The following is a 22,396-nucleotide window of genomic DNA, read 5'->3' as shown; positions in this document are numbered from 1 at the left end:
ATTCCCCCAGACCCCTGATCAACCGTCTGATCAACCGCCAGCAAAGAAGCGGAAGTGTCATCCGACGTCCTCACACCTGCATCAGGCACCCTGTCCCCCAGCAGACCCAGGCATGGGCATGGGGATGGACGACGACGATATTATCGCATTAGGCAGCGGATCCCCGCAACCTACGGCGTCCCCACCAGACAAGGTGGGGATGTTTCATTCCATAATCACAAGGGCCTCCGAGCTGTTCCAGCTTTTACCCGAAGAAACCAGGAAGGAGGGTTTCCTGTACTAGAGGCACGAGGCCAAGAGGAAGGAGGGTTTCCTGTACTAGAGGCACGAGGCCAAGAGGAAGACAATCATGGCAGTACCCTCCTGGACGATGTGTGGGAGGAGGACCTGGCCCTCTTGAAGAACCTTGTTTGGCTGGAGCCGTGCAAGATAGGCTGGAGAAGAAGTACCAGGTGCCGGAGTCCGCACCCAAGTGCCTGAGTTCGCAACCATCGCCGGATGCGGTGGTGTTAGCGGCCACGAGGAAACGGTCATCTAACCCATCCTTGTCTTCAGTCCCTCCGGACAGCAAGGGGAAAGAAGATAGACTTCATGGGAATTAAGGTGATTTATACCGCAGCGTCCACTATCAAGGTTGCCCGCGCACTGGCAATCCTAGCCAGGTACGACATAGAGCTGTGGTAAAAGCTGGGTCACATTTTGGAGTTCGTCCCGGACGACAAGAGGATGGAGGCAATCGCTCTCTTCAGGAGGGAGAGATGGTGTCTAATCACGCCATCACTGTGGCGGTGGATGTTTCCGGCAGATGGGGAACTGTGTCTGCCTTTGTCGTCAAGGCTGGATGAAGGCCACGAATTTCCACCAGAAGGTCCAGGCGAAGGTACTGGACATGTCTTTCGGCAGAGATGACCTTTTCGGTAAGTGCGTCGACGAGTCCCTACAGGCCATCAAGGCAGATAAGGAGACAGCTCGTTCCTTGGGCACCCTACAGCAGCACTGCTCTTCTTTTCGCTCCTCCATAGGAAAGTCGGGCAGGTGATCGAAAGGGTTCTGCTCGTCGTCCCGTCAGCCTTCCAGATCCACGACTCAGGAAGCCTACAGAGGCCAGTCCAAGGCCTAGAGTGGCAGAGGACAGCGTCACCCTCAGGGCTGAACGGACCAGGATGTTGGGCGTGCACCCCGGTGGGAGGCCGGCTGACGAGATTAGGCAGCGAGTGGGAAAATATCACCACCAACAGATGGGTGCTGGACGCTCTCGCCCAAGGACATACCCTGGAATTTCAGTACAGGTGGCCCGTCTGGAGCAGCACATCCCTCAGCTCTTAGAGGAGGTACGGGCCATGCTATGAAAAGTCTCGATGGTGCTGGTTTCCCGGCGACTCCAGGGCTCGGGAGTCTATTCCAGATACTTTTTGATCAGAAAGAAGATGGGGGGCTGGAGGCCCATTCTAGACCTACGCCGTCTGAACAAGTACCTCAAGTCTCTGAAATTCAGGATGGTCACGTTGCAACATGTGCTCGGCCAACTGGAAATAGGGTATTTCTTGTCATCGCTGGACCTGGAGGACATCTACTTCCACATCCCCATTCACAGGAAACATTGAAAGTTTCTACTTTTCGTGGTTCAGGGACAGCCCTACCAGTTCATGGCCCTACCCTTTGGGTTGAAGTCGGTCCCCAGAGTGTTCACAAAGTGCCTGGCACAAGTGGCGGCCCATCTGCGTCTACGAGAAATACACGTATACCCGTACCTAGACTGGTTCATACGGGCCCGCTTACGAGAGCTGGCCGTCAGACACACAGTGGTGGCCGTCAAGCCACTGATGGATCTGGGGTTCTCCATCAATTATCCAAAGTCCTGCTTGACACCCTTGCACAACGCACTATTCCTGGGAGCCAGACTCAATACAATGTCCTGCATGGCATCACGCTCAGAGGAGAGGATTGGGGCCAATCAAGGGAAGGTGCAGCGTCTGTTGTTGATGAAGACTGCCACAGTGCTAACCATTAAGTCCTTGCTCGGCATGATTTTGTCCTGCATCTACATCATCCGGCTCTGCAGATTACAAATGTGACCTCTTCAGGAGTTCCTGGACGCTCGCTCGATACAACTGTCCGGGAACTTTGCGGAAAAGATCACTTTGATATGATTAAGTTTATTTATATAGCGCCTATACATAATGGGCCTCATTACGACCCTGCCGGTCCGGAAAGAACAGTGGTGGTAAATCCACCACCACCGTTCTTTCCAGACCGGCTGATTAAGTGTCCTGCAGGCGGGAGGTGTCACTCCCGCCAGGTATGACCTTGCGGGTTTAACACCACCCGCCTGCAGGCGGACATGGAAACACCGGCTCTGTCATAGACATAGCCGGTGTTTCCATGGTCCCCATCCCTGGGACTCCATGGGAATGGGGATTTACTGATTTCTGCCTCCGAAATTACCGGGTCAAAGGGATGTCATGCCCTGGTGATACCGGCAATCACTGAGGCGGAATGGTAATACGGGTCTGGCAGTAACCTACCAGAATTTCCGGCAAGGTTACCGCCGGACTCGTAATGAGGCCCAATGTGTTTCAAAGCGATTTGTCAACGAGTTCCGGTGGGCGATAAGGTGGTGGTGCGTCTGCTCCAACATCCCCCGGGGCAGAGGATTTCAGAACTCCCCATTCAAGGAAACGGTCACCAACAACGCCTACCGGCAATGCTGAGAAGCCCACACCGGGCATCTGCACGCCAGAGGCCTGTGGCTCCCGGAGGAGAAGGATCTCCATATCAACATCCTGGAGCTACGGGCAGTGTTCTGGGCCCTCAAGTAGTTCCTTCCTTCTCTGAAGGGCAAGATGGTGAGGATCTTCACACACGCCTCTCGCAAAGTACATCTGGCAGCTAGCTCACGCTACACCAGGTCTCCAGGAAGGTCTACACTTTGGTCTCGTTGACTCGTCAAGGAGATCCTCAAAGGACTTTTTCGATCTTTCCTGCCCGTGCAGACTCCTACCCCGGCGTGGGAACTCAACGTGGTTCTGACGAGGCTCATGGGGGGCCCCTTTGAGTCTATGCATCAAGTCACTCAAGTACCTCTCGTGGAAAAGGGCTTTCCTTGTGGCTATCATCTACGCAAGGAGGGTGGGTGAGATACAGGCCCTATCCTGCAAACAGCCATAGGTGACTGTCCATGGATCGAGGGTGGTGCTGTGGACTCACCCCTCTTTCATGCTGAAGGTTCCATCAGAATTCCACCACAATGAACCTTTGATGTTACCCGTTTGATTCCCAAAACCTTTGTCACCAACTGAAAGGGCCTTGCACTTGCTAGACGTTGCTCGTGCCTTAAATTCTATGTGGCACACACAGACTTTTCAAAGACTTCACAGCTGTTTGTGACTTTTGGTCCTGTGAACCATCGGACGGCCTTGTTCAAGGCTGCCATCTCAAGGTGGCTCTCGGCTGCATCATGCACTGTCATCGGTTGGCGAACTGATCGCTGCCTGGCCGTCCGAGAGCCCACTCCACCAGAGCGATCGCTGCAACGATGGCGGTCCTGTCTGGTGTGCCACTGCTGGACATCCGCAGGGCTGCTATGTGGAGGTCCACGTACACCTTCCCAAAGTTCTACTGCGTTGACAGGGATTCCAGGGAGGGGTCCAGAGTCGGCCCAGCAGTGCTATGCAACCTGTTCCTTTGAGGTGTGTCTGTTCCAGAGGTAAAAGTGAATTGCTTCTGTTGAGCCTTGCCACCTCCCGTGGTTGTGTAATGTTGTACTGCTGTGTATTTGTTAGTCATGAGCATGTGAATCGATGCCAGACCCTATGCTGGAGAAGGAACAAGTTACTTACTGGTAACCTTGTTCTCCAGCATGGGTCTGGCATGGATTCACATGCCAACCTTCCCTCTGCCCCGTCTGTGGCTCTTCTTGGTCATACTGCCACTTTACGTGCTTACCAAATCTGAAGATGGCTGTCAGAGCAGGGGCTTAGGGAGCGGACTGTCATTGTAAACACTTCACATCAGCAGCTCAGTTGAATCTGCAATCTTGCTGATACAGTTGGAATATTGTGATCACTGGAATGTCCAATATGCATTAAATCTTGCTGAAATCTGTGAGCTGAAATGTGTTCCATCTCTCATTTCTATATAATGCAGGGCATTGATAGCCACGTTCTTGCATTTATTAAACAAAACCAACCAGCCATCATCCATTGCACATATGCATAGTAATGGGTTTTAAAGTTAATGCAGCTCTGGGCAGTATAGCTGTTAGCAATAAAGAAGTATAATGGGCTGCAGACCGAGATCCCTGGCATCCTTTAGCCAAGAAACAAGCAACTCCCTAGTGGTGTCAAGTTCTATATTATTGAGTGTTATGGTTTCAAATTCCCTGTCCCAAAGACCACCCGATGGGACAGCTAATGCAATGAAAAATGTCTGGATCTGACTTTCATCAAATTTCTAAGTTGTTATTCAAATACAGGTAACCTTCCTATCTAGGTACTTCATTTTCTGAGAGGTGTACATGCTATACTCAGAGCCATACACCCATACAGGAAGGGGTGACTATTGTATGGAAGACATGGTATCAACAGTAAAACGGACACAAGTGATCACAGTTCAGGGGTGTTTATTGAACTTCAATTGATTTGAAAAAATGCCTATCTAATCCTAAATCTAAAGATGGGAGCAACCTACGACCATCAAACAATAAAAACGCAGTCCTAGCCGAGTCTGTCAAAATAAAAAGGGCCTATACTATACAGTCTCTGGCTTCTCTAGCACGAGGATGCAGTTCAAATCTCAGTATCAGGGCCTTCTATGTCAAAGTCTCTTTACCAGTCACTTTTGTGCTCTACCATAGTCATTTTGGGTCATACTGCTCACAACCAATAGGAACACCTCCCTTAGCTCCTCCTCTGTTGGCCATCTTCAGATTTATTACTGCACGTTAGTGTAGGGATTCTCAAAAATCAACTATTCAACCTTTCTATGAATAAAATTGGAATTAAACAACTTTTCTACGAAAGACAGATCTTTTTCGATGTCTACTCGACCACCGGCATTGGCAGTGACAGTGCTACCTCTGTGGACCGTTCCCACCTCCAGTAATCTTCGGCGAAGCTGTGTCTGCGCAGTTGGGCCAACCTCATGGCAGATTCCACAAGGAAAAGCCTGTTCAAGGCCTTCGACCGCTGTGGACTCAAGGATGTCTAAGTGGAGGATCCCCACAATGACTGACTCTACTGCCTTCATCCACGCTGTCATCCAAGATTGCGAAATCTGCCAGATGTTCTACAACAAGATGCTGAGGGATCATCACAGTGATCTCGTCTCGTCGCTCGAGGGTGCCCCGTCGAGGCCGCTAACTCCATTTCAGTAAGGAGTACTGCCTCGTTAGGGTGGGGCAGGACGGCCAGCGAGCCACCTCTAGTAGGAGGTGTAGCTTGCATGAAGTCCAAGCCACCAGCAAGAAGTGGCATAAAGACACGACCAGCAACGAGCCCAGATCCTCGCACAAAGACCGGTCTTCACCAAAGGTCTGTGCCCAAAGGGTGTCGACAGAGGAAGAGAGCCATGGCCTTTTCCATCGCCTCAGGGAGGCAACACATTCTAAGTCCACGCCGATGTCTGGTGGACAACTCTTCGCCTTCAATGTCGAAAACAGGCATGTCATCGAAATCAGCGACGAGGCCGTCATTGTCGACAACCAAGCCTCACTCCAGGTCGTCTACACCAATGCCATTGATGCCGTCCAACAGCACACCGTCAACTAAACAGTCAAAAGCCACAGCCACAACTACCGCATCATAGATGAAAACGTAAACAGCCAAGACCACAAGAATCTCGTCGACGGCATATACGTCCACTGATCTGATACCCTCATCGACGACACCATTGACGTCCTCGTCTACGGGCAAAAATGGTTCCTTCCATACCATTGTTGCCGCTGCCATTGTCACTGGCGTCTCAGACACCCACACCAGTACAGTTTCTGCATTGACGGCCCATCCACGGGCATCATTCCCAAACCTTGGGATGGCCTTGCTGCCAAGTGTTATTGTGGTGCCAGAGCCAAGTCTATCCGAATCAGATGTGGAGGAAGCATGGGAGGAGGATGTTATGTCAGTGTTGTCGTCGCCAGCATGAAGGACATCGCCTCCCGAGGTTCACTGCGGGGTAAGGCAAACCTGATCAGGCCACCCGTTTACCCCCTCTACATTAAGCTCAAGCCATCGATCTACCACAGACATTGCTGCCTCCAGAAAGAGACATGTCACTAGACATTTTATCTACTTGAACAACTCTGGTGGTGACCTTGCAACAATGGCTGCCTGCTCCAGACCCAGTTACTGAACCTATCGGGCAACCTCGCTCAGAGGCCCCCGGACCTTCCAAGGAAATTGATAACATCGCTTGTCCCCCCAGAAGGGGTCAGCACAATTAGTTGCCGCCTACCTCCGCACCCAACCCACACCAGAACCTGTTGTCTCGGCAACTGCCAGAAAAAGGTTGTCTGACCCTTCTTCATCCTGCTCTGTTCCCCCAGACAAAGAAGGTAAACACCTTGACGCCTTCGGTAAGAGGATCATTACTACCGTAGCCACGACTATCAAGGTGGCTAATGCAATGGCCATACTCGCACTTTACAGTCGCAGGCTGTTTTACAAGTTGGGTCCCTCACTGGAGTACTTGCCAGATGACAAAAAGCAAGAGCCCTTAGACATCGTCCATGCAGGCGAGTTGGCGTCAGACCATGCCATTACAGTTTCTGTGTACATTGCCGACACTGGTTTTGCCAGCTAGGGAATGGAGCGTTCCTACATAGGCAGGTTTGGCTCAAGGCCACACATTTTTGACTCAATGACCAGTGCAGGATTGTGGATATGCCCTTTGACAGATTTGCCCTTTTTGGAAAGAAGGTGGATGAGGCCAAACAGTTCATAAAAATTGACATGGAAACCGCTCACTCCTTTGGCACACTACAGCCGTGGCGCCAGTCCTTTTTTCAGGAAAAGGGCGCTATCGCAGGACTTTGCAGGATAGCCGCACCACGTACCAGTCTTCCTCCTCCTATAAAACCCTGTACTCATCAGAGGGCCAGTACAGAAAAAAGTCCCAGTCCTATAGGGGTTTGCAGCGACACCGTGACTCCTTCCAGTCGAGAGGCCAGTCTGGCAAACCAGCATGACCAGCACAGGGCCAAGTCCCCCTACTTCAGCACCCCTGTGGGAGGACGACTGTCAAGGTTCATCGCAGAATGGACACACATCACGACTGATGAATGGGTGCAATCCCTCCTCCAACACAGCCACTTGCTGTAGTTCATAGACTATGCACCAGACATTCCGCCCGCACACAATCCAGAGAAATTGCAAAACCTCTTGCTTCAGGAAGTGCGAGTTCTTCAGCAGAAAAGGTTCCCAAGGACGAGCTGGGCCCAGGAGTATACTCCTGCTACTTCCCGGTAAGGGAAAAAGTCTCTGCACAAGAAGTCAGGGGGTTGAAGGCCCATATTAGGTCTGAGGGTGCTCAAAAAGTTCCTAAACATCCAAACCTTCCGCATGGTCACGCTACAGAAGGTGTTGTCCCAGCTACAACAAGGAGATTTCTTGGCATCCCTCGACCTCGAGGACGCCTACTTTCACATCCCTATTTGCCACACACACCGGCGCTACCTTCGCTTCATGGTGGCAGGAGTACATTATCAGTTCAAGGCCAGTCCATTCCGCCTGCGGTCTGCTCTGCGGGTGTTCACCAAATGCCTTGCGCCATTGGTGGCTCACCTGGGGCGGAGGGGCATTCACATCTACCTGTATCTGGACGACTGGTTAGTAAGAGCCCCCCCTTATCTGCTGGCAGAAACCAACACTGCCACCACCCTACAATGTCTAGAGCAGCTGGGTTTCTCCATCAACTTCCCAAAGTCGTGCCTGGTTCCATCTCAACAGGCAATCTATCTCGGAGCAAGGCTCGACACCCAAACCTGCAGCGCCAGACCCTCAGACGAAAGGATGGCAGCTCTTCTACACAGGGTGCGCTGTCTCAACAGCACCCGGGTAATGCCAGTTCGCAACTTGAAATCCCTGCTAGGGATGTTGTCGTCATGCACCCCTTTGATCACCAACTGCCGGTTGCACATGAGACCGGTGCAGGAATTCCTGGATGCCCGATGGATCCAAGCCTCAGGGTCCTGGGACGACCGCATTTCTCTAACACCGGTTTTCAAACAGAGCCTTCGCTGGTGGTCAGTGAGGGAACATCTGGTACAGGGCGCCTCCTTCATGTTGCCGGACCATCAGGCCACTGTCAGAACAGATGCTTCACTTGAGGGCTAGGGTGTCCACTGTCAGGACCAACACACCAGCGGCCTTTTGTCGGAGGAGTTAAAGAGCCAGCACATCAACCTACAGGAGCTACAAGCAATATTCTGGGCCCTGAAGTCTTTTCCTCACCTCCTGAGGGGGAAAGGTGGTATGAATTTACACTGACAACCAGTCAATGTTTTATGTCCGCAAGCAAGGAGGAACAAGGTCCCCACAGCTTTCCAGGGAGGCCCAAGCCCTGTGGCATTGGGCTCTACAGCATTGCATGTTTCTCATTCCCCTTCATCTGCCGGGAATTCAGAACACTCTGACGGACTCCCTCAGCATGTATTTACGCTCTTGACACGAGTGGGAACTGCACAGCAACCAGCTTCACTTGTTTCAAACGTGGGGCAGTCCGGAGATCGACCTCTTTGCCACCCACGACAACAGTCACAGCAAGACCTTTGCCAGACGCTTTGCCCATCCGGAGAGCTTGGGGGATGTCTTTGCGTTTCCATGGGAAAGGAAGTTCCTTTATGCATTTCCCCCTCTGGTGCATTGAGTCCTCCACACCTTCAGACTGTATCAGTGCAAACTGTTATTAGTGGCTCCGGCGTGGCCGGGATAGTTTTGATGCTCAGACCTCCTTGCTCTCTCGTCCGCAACACCGATCAAGCTGTCCCCACAGCAGTCGTTCCTGTTCAGGAATCAGGGAGCGGTACTGCACCATGACCTGGCCTCTCTCAATCTGATGGTCTGGCACCTGTGTTCCTAGGATTTGGAGCTCTGTCCCTTACGCAGGATTCCCAGGCAATCCTGGCTACCGCTAGGGCTCCATCCAGCTTGAATGTAACAAGAGCAAGTTGAAACGTTTTCAAATATGGTGCAAAAACAAACGTCTGCAACCTCACACCATCCGAACGGAGCACCTGTTGCCATATCTGTTGTCCCTGGCTCAGTCTGGTTTAACGCATTCTTCCCTTAAGGTGCCGCTAGCTGCGATCTCCAGGTACATCCGGACTGCAGGGGTGCCATCGCTGTGGTCTCACCGGCTGGTGAAGGAGTTTTTGCATTGGCTGTTCCGGTCTTTCCCATCTGTGCGTTGTCCAGCTCCAGCATGGGAGCTCAATGTGCTACTTGCAAGACTCATGAGACCACCGTTTGAGCCCATGCGCCAAGCATCTTTCGTGGAAAACGGCTTTCTTGGTGGCCATAACTTTGGCCAGGTGAGTGGAGGAGATCCAGGTGTTTTCGGTAAAAGGCTGTCCTATGTTCCAACCCAACATTCATGCCGAAGGTGCCATCCGCCTTCCATCTAAATCAGCAGGTGGTTCTGCCTGTATTCTTTGGCACACCAACATCTCCAGCAGATTGAACACTGCACACGCTGGATGTGGCGCACGCCCTCAAGTACTATGTGGCTTGTACTAAGTCCTTCCGTACAACAGATCGACTGTATCATTTGGACCTTCTAGGCCTCAGAAGGCTCTCTCAAAGTCCTCCATTGCAAGATGGGTTGCTGCCTGCATCTCATTCTGTCATCAGCAAGCCGGCAGACCGCTTCCCGGCAGGTCCCCGAGCTCACTCGATCAGAGCAGTAGCTGTAACCACTGCTTTCCTCTCCCGAATTCCATTGCCTGACATCTACCGTGCAGCCACCTGGAGATCGGTGCATGCGTTCACCAGGTTCTACTGTGTCGACAGACATTCTGTGGAAGAGTCCAGAGTCGGCCAGTCAGTTCTGCGGAAATGTTTTGCGTGAGGTGGGTAAGTCTCCAGTGGTAAGTTGCGCTAGGAGCTTGCCCAATACCCAAGACTATTGTTGTAATACTGCTTTGTAATCCATTCACAGCATGTGAATCTATGAAAGATCCAATGCTGGACAAGGAATAAGTTACTTACCTGCAACTCCGGTTCTCCAGCATTCATATCTTTTATACATTCACTTGTGACCCTACCCCACTTGGCTTGTCTTTTGGCCCTTACTGCCACTTACGTGCGCTGCCAAATTTGAAGATGGCCAACAGGGGAGGAGCTAAGGTAGGTGTTCATATTGGCTGTGAGCAGTATGATCCAAAATTAGTATGATGGAGCACAAAAGTGACTGACTGAAAGTTTTGAGTTTAGGTTCAAACTGCTCTGTTACTGAGGATTCCCAGCCAGACGACGGGGAATATTCATAGCATGTGAATCTATGAAAGATATCAATGATGGAGAACCGGAGATACGGGTAAGGATACTATTGGGTGCTTTCACCCTCACTGCCTGTATATAATTGCTATTTAAATTGTTCTAGCTTCACTGTTTATTACCCTGTACCGTGCCTTGTAAACTTGTACTAAGCACCCCTATAATCCTGGGTCCAGAGCGCTATAGAAATAAATAAACAAACAAGCAAGCAAACAAACAAGGAACGTATTCCTTACTAATTTTCCAAAGCATTGTAAATGAACAAAGCTACTAGTATGAACAACACTATTGGTTCACCCACGTTCTTTGTTGGATACAAGGATATAGCTCTGAAAGGCTGATGTCCAGGGTATACATTGTCTTTTGGAAATCTTACATATTTTTAAAACCTATTGAATTAGAAGTAACCTTTCTTTCAGTAGACGTACATGCCCACAGTGTTAAAGGTGAAGCAGGCGTACAGATGCACATTCTTTGCAGCGAAATAGAACCATCAATATAATCTATAAGGCATCCGTACTGTTTTCACTTGAACCATGCTGGCTATTGCTGCCATTAGGTGTGCCTCCTCCTACCACAAGCTTGGTATACATCACGTAACCCCACAGGCAAGAACAAGCACCATGGTGTCTGCACTTACCTCTGGGGCGTCAATCTCCTCAGTTAGGAAAAAACATCCCATTCCGAAGCAGATGGCAATCAGCCACAGCAATCCTGCATCTCTGACACACAATTGACAACACTGCTGATTTGGATTATATCCCACAATAGTTTAACTCGATATTTAGTACGCAGAGGGAAAGATGGATAGTGAAAATAATGTTGATAATAGTAGCAATAACAGTTATTGTAGTTACAAAACCGTGCTGTGTGAAAATTGCCTCCTCCGTCTGGAAAAGGGATGGAGTTCTTGCTCATTCCATGCCCCTGGGGGATGAAGAGTGTGCACGTTTATCTGGCATTGATAAATAATAATAATAATAATAATTAGGCTTTTATATAGCGCTACAAACCCTCAGGTATCCGAGCGCTGCTTATTATTACCCACGGTGTGTGGTGCTCATTTATCGACCTCGGAAGGATGAAAGGCTGAGTTTGGCCCCGCCGGGATTCGAACCTGCGTTAACAGGCTCTGCACGGGTGTCAAAGCGAGCGCTCTACTCGCTGTGCCACTTGACCGGTGATGTTAGTTGTTTGTAAAAACAAACCAAAGGGTCGAGTGGTAAGTTCTGCAGGGTTCAAAATTAAGATTCAATGAGCAGCAAAACCATTTCCTGGATGTCTGCCATCCCCCAGTAAGCAGGATCTGGTACTACAAATGTAACTTACACATGAGATGCACACATTAACTTTTTGCCTATTAACCTATTATGTATGATCTATTATATATATGTATATATATATAAATAAAAATATGTCCTAGATGTGTTCTAATTCTCCTTCATTTGCATTCTCAAACACTGAAATTTAATGTCACACATGGGTGTTTATAAAGCACCAGTTGGCCTGGGGAGCCAAATGTACTGCCCAGTAACTGGTTTTTGAGCTAATCGGGCACTCCTAGGGAAGAAGCAGGAGCTAAATAGCTCCCAGCTATTTCGAGCTCTGGTTCTGGGTACTAATTACAAGAACCAATGTTCAGCCATTTTGTGTGTAGAATTGCATTCAACTGGGTAATCTCACTGAGGTGAAGAAAAATCTATATTTTGGGCTATGAAGGCAAAACGCCTGTTACTGATGTTTTTTCAGTGCAACTGCCAGCCCTTGAAGGGAAGGTGGTAGGTGTGTGCTGTCTGTGAAGAATCTATATTTATTTCAACTGTTAACCGTTATCTGTATGACCTTGCTACTGACTTGGATTACGCTGTATTTTTGTAGAGCGAGTGCCTCGCTTTATGAGATGGCCAGCCAATGTTTATGTAACTAAATGTTCGCAATGTGAGCTGCAGGCATAGTGTGCCCTGGTACAAGGTTGGAGTGCTGTGAGGGTATAAGCCTTCTAGAAGAAGATTTGATATACGTACAAATTCCTCTGTAACCTTCTGTAATGTATAGGTGTGATCAGACGTGACCATAGAATATAACCATGACATATTTGGGTAATGTATGCCCATGTTTGTATTACTTATATGCCGTTGTCCTCTGTTTAATATACTGTGAGCTCCTTAGCAACTTTGGTGAACTGGAGTGATTTACGAGCTCTTCCTTCCCCTGCACACCGGCCTTATCCTGCAAACACTCCATTGTTTTTGGCCACCCTCCAATACTCAAGGTAATAAAACATTACTTGCCACCACCATTTGAAAACTCACTAATCTTGGCCTTGGTCAGTAAGCCTTGTGAGGCGATGCCCTAGTTGATTGTAGATGGCAGCAATACTCAGGTTATATGGGCAAGGAACCCCCCACCATGCTTTAGAGTGGTGGCCCTAGATGCAGAATATGGGCGATCCCCTTGTTCCATCGAAAGTGGCCTGTTTGCTTAGCAGGGGATTGTCACATGAAACCAACTAAACTCAAAATGCCCTGGTTTCATGACCAAACCACTGGAATACAAACTTTGACTTCTTGGGATATGAAGCCCTCTAGTGGTAAGGTGAGGTCCGAGATATGCATCCATACCCCTTAGGGAATTTGCACATGTTCCTCTAATTGGGGAATAACATGCACACAGATAACTTTGGTTCCAAGAGCCTGTTTCCACGTCTGCACAATCACAAACAACCAGGAAGTTTAGGGTCACATGGACTGAGGAAAGCCCAAACTCTATCCCAATGACGAGGCAAAGTCAGTCCTGGTCTTACAGGGACCCGGGAGACCCTGATGCCCCCAGAGACTTTTGCGTGGATATTCGCACCTCTTCCTTTTGGTTTCAGAGACTGCAGCAATCATTTAAAAAAGACAGATCAGATCGACTCAAGGAAATCAAAAGGACATGGCAAAAGGCTCAACCCAGTGATTCCACCGCTAAAATTGCCAGATATTGTAAACTCACTGACAGAAAGCATTATCTGAGGAGAAAGTTGGGCAGTTACCCAAAGGCAGAGAATAGGCCTGGGAAGTCTTCTCCTATAACTCTAATCTGAGGACACAGGGATTCGCCAGCCTGCCTGTCCAGGGTAGTGCCTCAGGGTGCCCTCTTCAGTTCGCATTTAGGGGACTTCAGATTATTTATGCAGAGCTACATTAGCGGTATGGCTATCGGTGAGGCAAGTAGGAAGATTGCATTAGCCAACAGAGAGATTTCTTCTTGGCATCGGAGCAGTAGTCTGATCCCTTAGAGCCCATTGTAATATGGCAACAACTGGACAGTAGCAGTCCAGTCTCCAGAAGGATGGAGCATCTTGTGTGCCACCTGAGGTGATTGGAGGAGAGTAGCAGTGATAGATTTGCTTTTGATAGTAGAGGGTTAGTACCAGCTGAGAAACATGACCATGTTCACAAACATGGTTTTGAGCACTAAATGGTAGGTCCCTGAGAGGTTTCACTATTACCCTTCTGGTCTTTCATTTACTGTGAGAACAGATAACCTGCTGACTTTTCTGAGATCCGCCAAACTCAACGCTACGGGACATAGTTGGTTAGTTGCCCAGTCGACATACAATTTCCAACTGCAGTTCTGGCCAGGGAGAACGAATGTGGATGCTGTCACCCTGCCCTTAAGACCTCACAACAGAGACATTACAGCTAATGCTCACTGGGTCGAAATGCCAATACCATAAGTGAATGCCATCTGCCAAGCTGGCAATATCACCAAGTGGCCAGCTTACAATGGCTTCAGTGCAAGCTGTGAACTGCCGCTTAGTTACTGTAGTGTTGCTAGTCTGTAAATGTGAGAAATGCTGATGCTGGCAAGAGAATATATCCAACAAGCCCCTTTTAAACATCTCAGTGTTGCTGATGAAACTGAACATACAACATGTTGGCGGCAGCATGTATACCTGCTTGTGCATGACAATAATCACACCCAAAATGATGCAACAGGGTTACACAGGATACCAGATTGCCAGTGGACCTGTGTTTTGGAATGGGTCCTGGTGGCAATGAACAAGAGACGTTCCTGAAGTATGTTAAACAGTTACAGCAGAAACTTGAACAAGCACACTAGTCAGTCCAAGCTGCTGCTGAAAAATATGGAGAGCGGAATAAGCAACCATATGATAAGAAGGTTCGATTCCATGCATCGCAGCAAGCAGAATCGTTTCTTGCTCTGAAATTTTAAACTGAGTGGCCAAAACATACTGGGAGACTGCTGTGAACCCAAGACTCACATTGTGTAATGGCAGTTACTGGGTTGCCCAGTGTACAGGGTTTCTGAAGAAGGAAAGCCAAGGACTGCAAAACCCTGTATTGAAATTACTTACTGCCTCTTGAGGTGCTGGTGAAATCCCATAGAGAGCCTGACTTTGTCCACCACAGGCAGCGCTCTGTCGGGAGTCCCCAAGCTCTGGAGGAGAATCTCGGTCAACCACCAGCAGTGAGTGCCTCTTTGAGGATAATTAATCAGGCGGTCAATTGATAGATCTCAGCCAGCACGATACCACAAAAGAGGATTTGAAGCCTGTCTCCAGTAGGAATGAAAATCGCGATCGTGTATAGGAAGCCATCTGCTCCCTCATTTTAGATAGTCTCAAAATACCTCCTGGAAACCATTAATGAGCAGTCTCCCGTACAGTACACGGATGGACCCAGCAAGACTATGCCACATGATGCCACAGATAATACTGCTTTGCAGGGCATACCAGACCACTCAGAAGTACATAACCCTGTCAAGGGGGCATGGTCACCCCTCTCATCTTGGGGCAGAAAGCCTACCAGGGTGTTTTTCAGAGCCAGCCCTGCCCCACAGGTAGAATGACTGAGTTGGGAGGGCCTGTGAAGGCATCAGTGTCAGGATGGATTAAGGCCTAACCTGCCCTATGCTAAGGCAGGATTTCCCTACCTAAAGAAACTAAGGATCGTCTGTGTCAGTATGTTCAACTTAAACGTCTGTCTGTGTCCAAAACCTATGCTTGCCCTCACAACTAAAGACATACAATGTGCAGGGATAGTGGTACCAAAAGAAACGGTGTTCAAAATAAAGTTCTGAGCTTCTTCCAATTCGAGCTTGGGGTCAGCTTCGCCTTCCCAAAGTTCAAATAGTTCGACAAAGAAACAGGTCTCGGGGTTCCCTTTTCCAGGTGTAACACAACTCCAAAAACTCTCAGGGGTCTCTTCCCCAAGTTCGCGACAGTTCCAATCTGTCTCGGGGCTCCCTTCCCTAAGGGTAACATAGTTCCAAATAATTAAAGTCTCTTAGTTTGCCCCAATGTCATCAACTTCCACTGGCATTCTTTTCGCCTTGTACCTGTCAAGGAGTCCCCCCCCCTTCTCACTTGAGTTCGATCTTTGCTGGATTTCTTGATCGATGCCTTCTTGCGTACTGCTCGAGTCTTGAATAAGGCTGCACGAGTCTCTTCCGAATCCAGCGTGCGTTCAAGTACCGGGATGCAGGGATCCGGGAATCCAGGAAATAACAGGGTGCATAACTAGCACATGAGTCCAGGAATCAAAAAGGGAAGGAAAGGGACTAGAATTGGGTTAGAGTGGAAGAAGCAAGGGAAACAATACCGCGAGCTACGGAGCACACGTCTGGTCACTACTTCGCAATAGCATTGAGACACGCAGGGCCGCGGGGGCGTGGCATATTTATGGAATGTACTACGTCTGCCGTGAAGGCTGGTGCGAGGCGTGTCACATGATACGGCCGTGTTGGGAGAAACAATGAATGTAAGCCCCACCGTGACAAGGACCAGGAAGTCCAGAAGGGGCGCGTTCTGTGGGTCATGACAGTACCAAAACCACATGCTCTCTTTCACTTCAGCATTTTCATCACATAGCCTTTATCTTTAGGCTTTTCGTGGCTCTTTGCCAGGTTGGGGCCTCTCGGTCTAGGCGCAGTTGTTGGACAGCACGGTCCACCCATTACAGGTCATGCAACCGATAACACTTGGCACTAGGTGCTGTTTTTTAAGCCTCTTTGATTAACACTGGTTTTCTACCCAGCATCAGTGTTGGCACTCAGTTTCGCTTTCTCCCTTTATGGGCAAGCCTGGAGCTATACGATCCACAGGAGAGAGTGAGCCGCTACAAGAACTCCAGCGTCCAGAAGTCCCGGCGGCGAACCAGAGATGTTCTGACCTATGTGACTGGGAAACCAGAAAAGAAAATGAAATGTCCAACTTACTGTGTATCAGTGGCGACAGTATTTCCCAACAGCGTGGCAGGGATTCTGAGACCTACAATGGAGTCACAGCTACTACGTGCTGAAAAATGGGGAGGGACTCAAATACTTTTTTTGCAACTTCTGCAGCACAACACACCCCCTGGGGAAAAGGCAGTAAGGGGGTTGTTCACAGGAACAGGTAAGAGTGTCAGACAATGGATTGCGGAGCAAAGGGCTGCAGCAGGGAGGAAAACCTATACAATGGGGACAGTGGAGAGGGTGTGGGTTGTTGGGGTGAGGTCAAGTGAGGAGAAGGTGAGTCGAGAGACCAGGAGAAGGACGATCGAGCAGAGAATGCAAGATACTTACATAGAACTTTGCAAGATGATCTATTGGTTGGTGAGAAAAAGTGGTACTTGGGTGCGAGTGTGTGTAGGGTGAGTAAGTAGAGTAAGACTAAGTTGGATCGTAGTGGAGTAAGTGATGCTGAGTGAGAAAGATGATTGAGAGAATGCAAGGAGGGTGACTAATAGAAGGAGGGTGGAATGGTGAGTAGTGGAGAGTCATAGGGAGATAGTGGAGAGTGGTGGGAAGGGGAACAGAGTAGTGGAGAGGGAGAGTAGGATTAAACATGAGGTGGAATAACATCAGAAGGACAGAGAGAGGATGGTAGAGAATGAAGAGAGCGAGAGGAAGAGAGTATAAGGAAGGGAAAGGGAATTAGGGCGAGGACTACAGTGGCATGAGAGGAAAAGGTCAAATGAGACCTGGGAATTGGGGTAGGTCTGTTCCTGTTATTCTTCTTGAGGGACCCCAGATTAGGATCCACCTAGAAAACTCTAATTCTAAATAGTAGGGGTTACCGATCTCTAGTGAGCACCTTGAGGTTTAGGGAATTCTGGGCTAGGGTGGAGGAAGACTTGGGGACTTCAACCATCTTTGATAGTTAGTGTATTCTTAAGGCCATTTGTGAGAGTATACTTACAGGAGACACATGCAGACCTTCCCGTCCCACTATGAAGATTGAGTCGTGATGTAAGGCCAGTATCGAGATTTGTCTAGAAAGCAGCTGGATTTCAATATGAAGTACCAAAAAGGAGGATGCATTATTCTGTCTCAATACTGCTATTTACCAAACTAAACAGCAAATGATCAAATGCAATTCACGCAATGTTTTGGAAATAAGCATGACTGATGAGGCCCTAAGAATGCTCTGACCCGATTAAAGTCCTGTAGTTGACCTTCCTACCCTGTACCACTCTGAGGCACTGTCTCTGTATGATATGAAGGCCCCTAACCAAGCGTGCAACAGACCACTTTTTTCTCTTACCTGACGTATACCCCAGTCACGCATGTGAGCAAGGGGAGCTCCTGGGTTTTGGCACCAATAGGTTACAGGCTTGTCCTACTCCCCCACCACCCCTCGGGCACTCATGCACAAATAATACACAGGAGACCAGAATTAGAGATAAACGGCTTGTAATGCAATGCAAACGGGCCAGCGCATGGAAGGGCTGCTCACTGCTCTAACCACCCGCCCCCTGGCGTGGCTCATCCTTGTATACAAATGAGTGGCTAAAACCATTCTCCACCCATAAAACAGCACGTATAACAACAAACAGGTCTATGGGAGAGAAAAGGAGGAGTATTGCTGCAGTTGCGAAATATATGCTGAAGGCCAACTGAGGTGTGGTCAAAGAAAACGGTGTCCTTGACATAGGCTAAAAATGTAATCCTCAATTGACCCAAGTGCAGAGGAAACAAATGAATATCCTCAACAGCCTCCCCAAGGTCAGAGACATATGAACATAAGCCTCGGAATGGAGATTTATCAGGATGCTCGGTAGACCAGCAGGGATCCCCCATGCAGCTAATTTGCCCGACAAATGTGACCGGTTAACCAGATCAAAGGCTGTTGAGAGGTCAATGCAGTGTGATGAAGTCCCATGCCTGGACCTTCATCAAGTGACCATGAGCCAGGAGACTCAGGGTGCTGGGTGTCTAAACAAAGCAGTAATGCCCCTCAGAAACCTAGAAAAAAACAGATTGAATCTGTGAAGCGGGATTGGGGGCTGGGGAGAGAGTAAACTTGGCAAAACACCCAGTCCTGTCACTTAAGATGAGGACGACACCAGAAAACCTGTCACAGGGCCCAAACCTCGAAATTATGCAGACAAGCCACCCTCAGGTTTCCTACATTTCGTACAATTCCCTTCTCTTCCAACCTGAAAACCCAGAAAGGACCAAGGAAATGAAATTAGCCCTTCAAGGACAGGAAGGCCATAGTAAAACCCTTCAAGAACAGGGAGACACTGGAAGCAGCCTAAACACGCCTAGATATCCCCTAACACACCTGCCTTCCAAACAGCAGGATATCCTTCAAACAAACAGCTTGTTCAGTTTCTCCATGCACACAGAGTAGCAACATGGCCACATGGGTTCTTATAGAGTCAGCCCAGCCCACTTAGCGCCTCAATATGACTCAGGAAGTGAGAGTGCCTAGGCAATCCCAACCCTCACACCCTTTAGGCTCACAGCTGCAGACTATCAACTCTAATTCCAATCAGGGAGGATGGGGGACTGGTGATAAATAGGCCAAGCAGCCCAGTTCACTGTGGGAGCTGACAAGAGCAGGCGGCTCTTGTTTGGAGAAGGCTGAAGAGTAGGGGTGCTGCAGAGACTTTGGAGACTGGAGTCAGGATTGTGCTGCAAACGGGAGCTGGAAAAGTGACGGCAGGATAGAGGAGGGAGTGATATGTTATAATGTACTTGTTATAAGTGCATGCATCTTGTGTGTGAGTTGTCATTAGAAAGGGAGGAGATGTGTTATAATGTACTTGTTACCAGTGCATGTTTGTAAGGAATGCTGATGTGAGCCAGCATGGAATTCTGTGTGAGGCAGCAGAATGTTTGGTAATGAACCCAGCTTCAAGGTTCCAGCCTGGTCAGTTGAGCCTGGGTGATGGGACCCGGTGGTCTCCTAAGTTAACAGCTTGAAGTAACTTAAAATAAAGTACCTGTAAATAAGTTCAAGAAGTCTACAGAAGTGCTTTTTAACAATACATAAGTGGTGACAGTTAAAGGGGAACAAAAGGCAGGAAAGAGGCGAGGGAGAATGTCAACCAGGAGTGGAGTGGAAGGTTCTTCTACTTTCCCACTCACCACCTCCTGCCTTGCTGCACCTTGAACCACTTGTGTATAAGCGCGTTTCAGAGGAACAATAAATACAATAAAATAAAATAGTAGCTGAGGAACTGGGGTAGGAATTAAAACCAGGAGTGGAGTGGAAGTCGGTAATAGTAGCATAGGAAAGGAGGTAGGAAGTAAAACCAGGAGTAGCGTGGAAGTCAGTAGTAGGTATAGCGGAAAAGGAGGAAGTAAAACCAGGAGTGAAGTGTCAGGATGAGAACACTCTAGAGTGGGGGAGAGCCTAAGAGCACCCCAGAGTAGGGAGTGAGAAGAAGAGCCCCAGAGTAGGGAGTTAGAAGGAAGAGCCCTACAGTGGGGGGTGAGAAGGAGAAAAACCCCAGATTGGGTAGAGACTTTTATTAAGATATTGAGAAGAGAGACAAGGAGCCATAAGCAAGCTAGTCATCTAGAAGTATGATGTTCAAGAGGGTCAGTTCAGCCCCTAGGCAGGTGTAACAGTCAGCAAGGAAGGCGCTAATAGAGATTTGGTTCTTCTGCCTCTCGCCTGACTGCCCCACCGCCATCTCTAAGACCCGGGAGGGTCCAGCGGAACATCAAGGACTGGTTTATGCTTTGAGGTACAGAACCCAGGAAAGCCTGCAACTAGGCTCAGAGGAGCAGAAGGAGGGTTTGCTACACACTGGTTGGAGGAGTGCGGTAATTATGACACTTTGCAACAATGATGGCTGAGACTTGAAAGCTTGACCACTCATCCTGACACTGGGAAAGCCATCGCAAGAGACATTTGTGGAAGGAGGCAATCCTATATTTTGTTATTTATTTGGGGGAACCCTGTTTATATTTAAGTTGTCCCTCACTTATACACAGTTCCTAATAAAACTGTTGAACCTCAAACATCTGGTCCTGGTGTAATTATTGATTGCAGATGTCCAGTGTGTAACAGGCTGTGAATATACACTCCATTTGTTTATGCCAGGGTTGCCACTGAAGGGAACAAACTAAAGAAGAGCTAACAACTAGTATGCTTATTTTTTGCATATGATGGGGAGGGAGAAAGTGAAATAATGGTTATGGGAAACTTACATATTCAGTTACTGTATGTTTTATGCAGGTTTATGATTGCTTGATGTCAGAATTGGTATTCCTGCTAAGAGATTGTTACGTTACTTGTATATTTGTCTTGATTTCACACATTATTAAATGTAAAAGCGAGTATTCTTTAATCTTTCAGGGAATTGAAGAGGACCAAGTAGACCTGAGAAGAGACATTGCTTACAACTTGTCACTGATTTATCAGAACAGTGGAAACATTCCTATGGCTCGAAGGCTTTTGTTCTTGCACTGTTCGGTGTAACAACTTTTCAACAGAATCTGGACTTGTACAGCCAGAATTATGTCTTCATCAGTGGCATAGCTTCGTGGCTGTCCCCCATGCCCCAGTCATGTGTAAAATCAAACCTATTTATTTGAAGTCGAAGGAACTACTTTGAAGCACTTAATTTTCAGTTTGTTTTTAACTTAATTCCCCTACTTTGGATGCTTCAGGCCTGCGGGTAGAACTTCATGAAACCGGCGTGGGAAATGAAACGGAAGTAGCAACGTTGTGTCTATTTCTGAACTTGAAAGGATTGCTACCACAGCAGGAGCTCACCGTCACACTGGTGCGCCATGTTGTAGAACGGTTGAAGCTCAACTGTTGAAGCGCATTCGAAGAAAGCTGAACCCAGATCTTTGGCTCTTAGCATTGCTAAGTGGTTTCGATCGGAAGAACGAGAACCTTACCTTGTGTTGATCATCGAATAGAAAAATCTGGCAGCTGTGACGTGTGGTGAAAGTTGTTTGCTTTCTTTCACTACTCCCATTTGGGGCATTTTCCTACACAACCAATAAGTGAAAGGGATTGGACTGGAAAATTAAAGATAAAATCAAGACTTCCAGCACCAAGTCTGTGATGCAATACTTTTAGTGTATATACATCAATTTGTTGGCAGGTACCCTTAGTAAATACCTGTCATTTTTACATGTATGTGTCCCCTCTGTAAATATTTTGTTTTGAGAACGTAAATACCAGCACTTAGTACTTGTACCCGCCATTTCCTAGTGTTTTGAACTACTGTAGTATAAATATGTTCTTAGGATTTGCACACACAAACCACCCCCCTACAGTTACACAAGCTGAAATAAGATCTACATTGGGAAAGTACAATGCTTGTTCCTGACAGAAAAGACTAGTTTCTTTATTAGGATGTCTGGAATATACGTGGTGGAAGCATATTTCGCCTATTTTCCTTCAACTTGCCTTTCCATGGTGATCTTGTCCATACGCTGATAAAAATCCACCGGGGCAGATGCACGTCGGATGTGCAACGGTTCTGCTCCCTTTGAGAAATTATGCTTGGTGCTCCCAGACATTTTTGTCCACTGCACTCTATTTAGCTGGACTTCAACCAATCGAAGAGTGCAAAACATTTAATCCCTTGAATGGACAAAATGTTTGCATGCATGCAGCGGAATTTCTCCTGGACGGATGGGATTCCGCCACAAGTGGATGG

General features: G+C 48.3%; 1 protein-coding gene across 3 annotated transcripts in view; it reads left to right on the top strand.

Moving 5' to 3' along the window:
- GTF3C3 (general transcription factor IIIC subunit 3) overlaps positions 1-21,863 on the top strand; it is a 598,047-nt gene extending 576,184 nt beyond the window's left edge. Inside the window, exon 18 of one of the 3 annotated variants that reach the window (XM_069615720.1) lies at positions 21,076-21,863. In XM_069615720.1, the coding sequence (XP_069471821.1) occupies positions 21,076-21,198 (123 nt within the window). In that variant the 3' untranslated portion in view covers positions 21,199-21,863. The remainder of the gene's footprint in view (positions 1-21,075) is intronic. The other 2 variants (XM_069615721.1, XM_069615722.1) reach the window with 2 other exon arrangements.
- Positions 21,864-22,396: the final 533 nt, after the last annotated feature.

Source organism: Ambystoma mexicanum, chromosome 9, assembly GCF_040938575.1.
Source record: "Ambystoma mexicanum isolate Mex_15411 chromosome 9, UKY_AmexF1_1, whole genome shotgun sequence".
Classification (NCBI taxonomy): domain Eukaryota; kingdom Metazoa; phylum Chordata; class Amphibia; order Caudata; family Ambystomatidae; genus Ambystoma; species Ambystoma mexicanum.
This window is presented reverse-complemented; position numbering and strand designations above follow the sequence as displayed.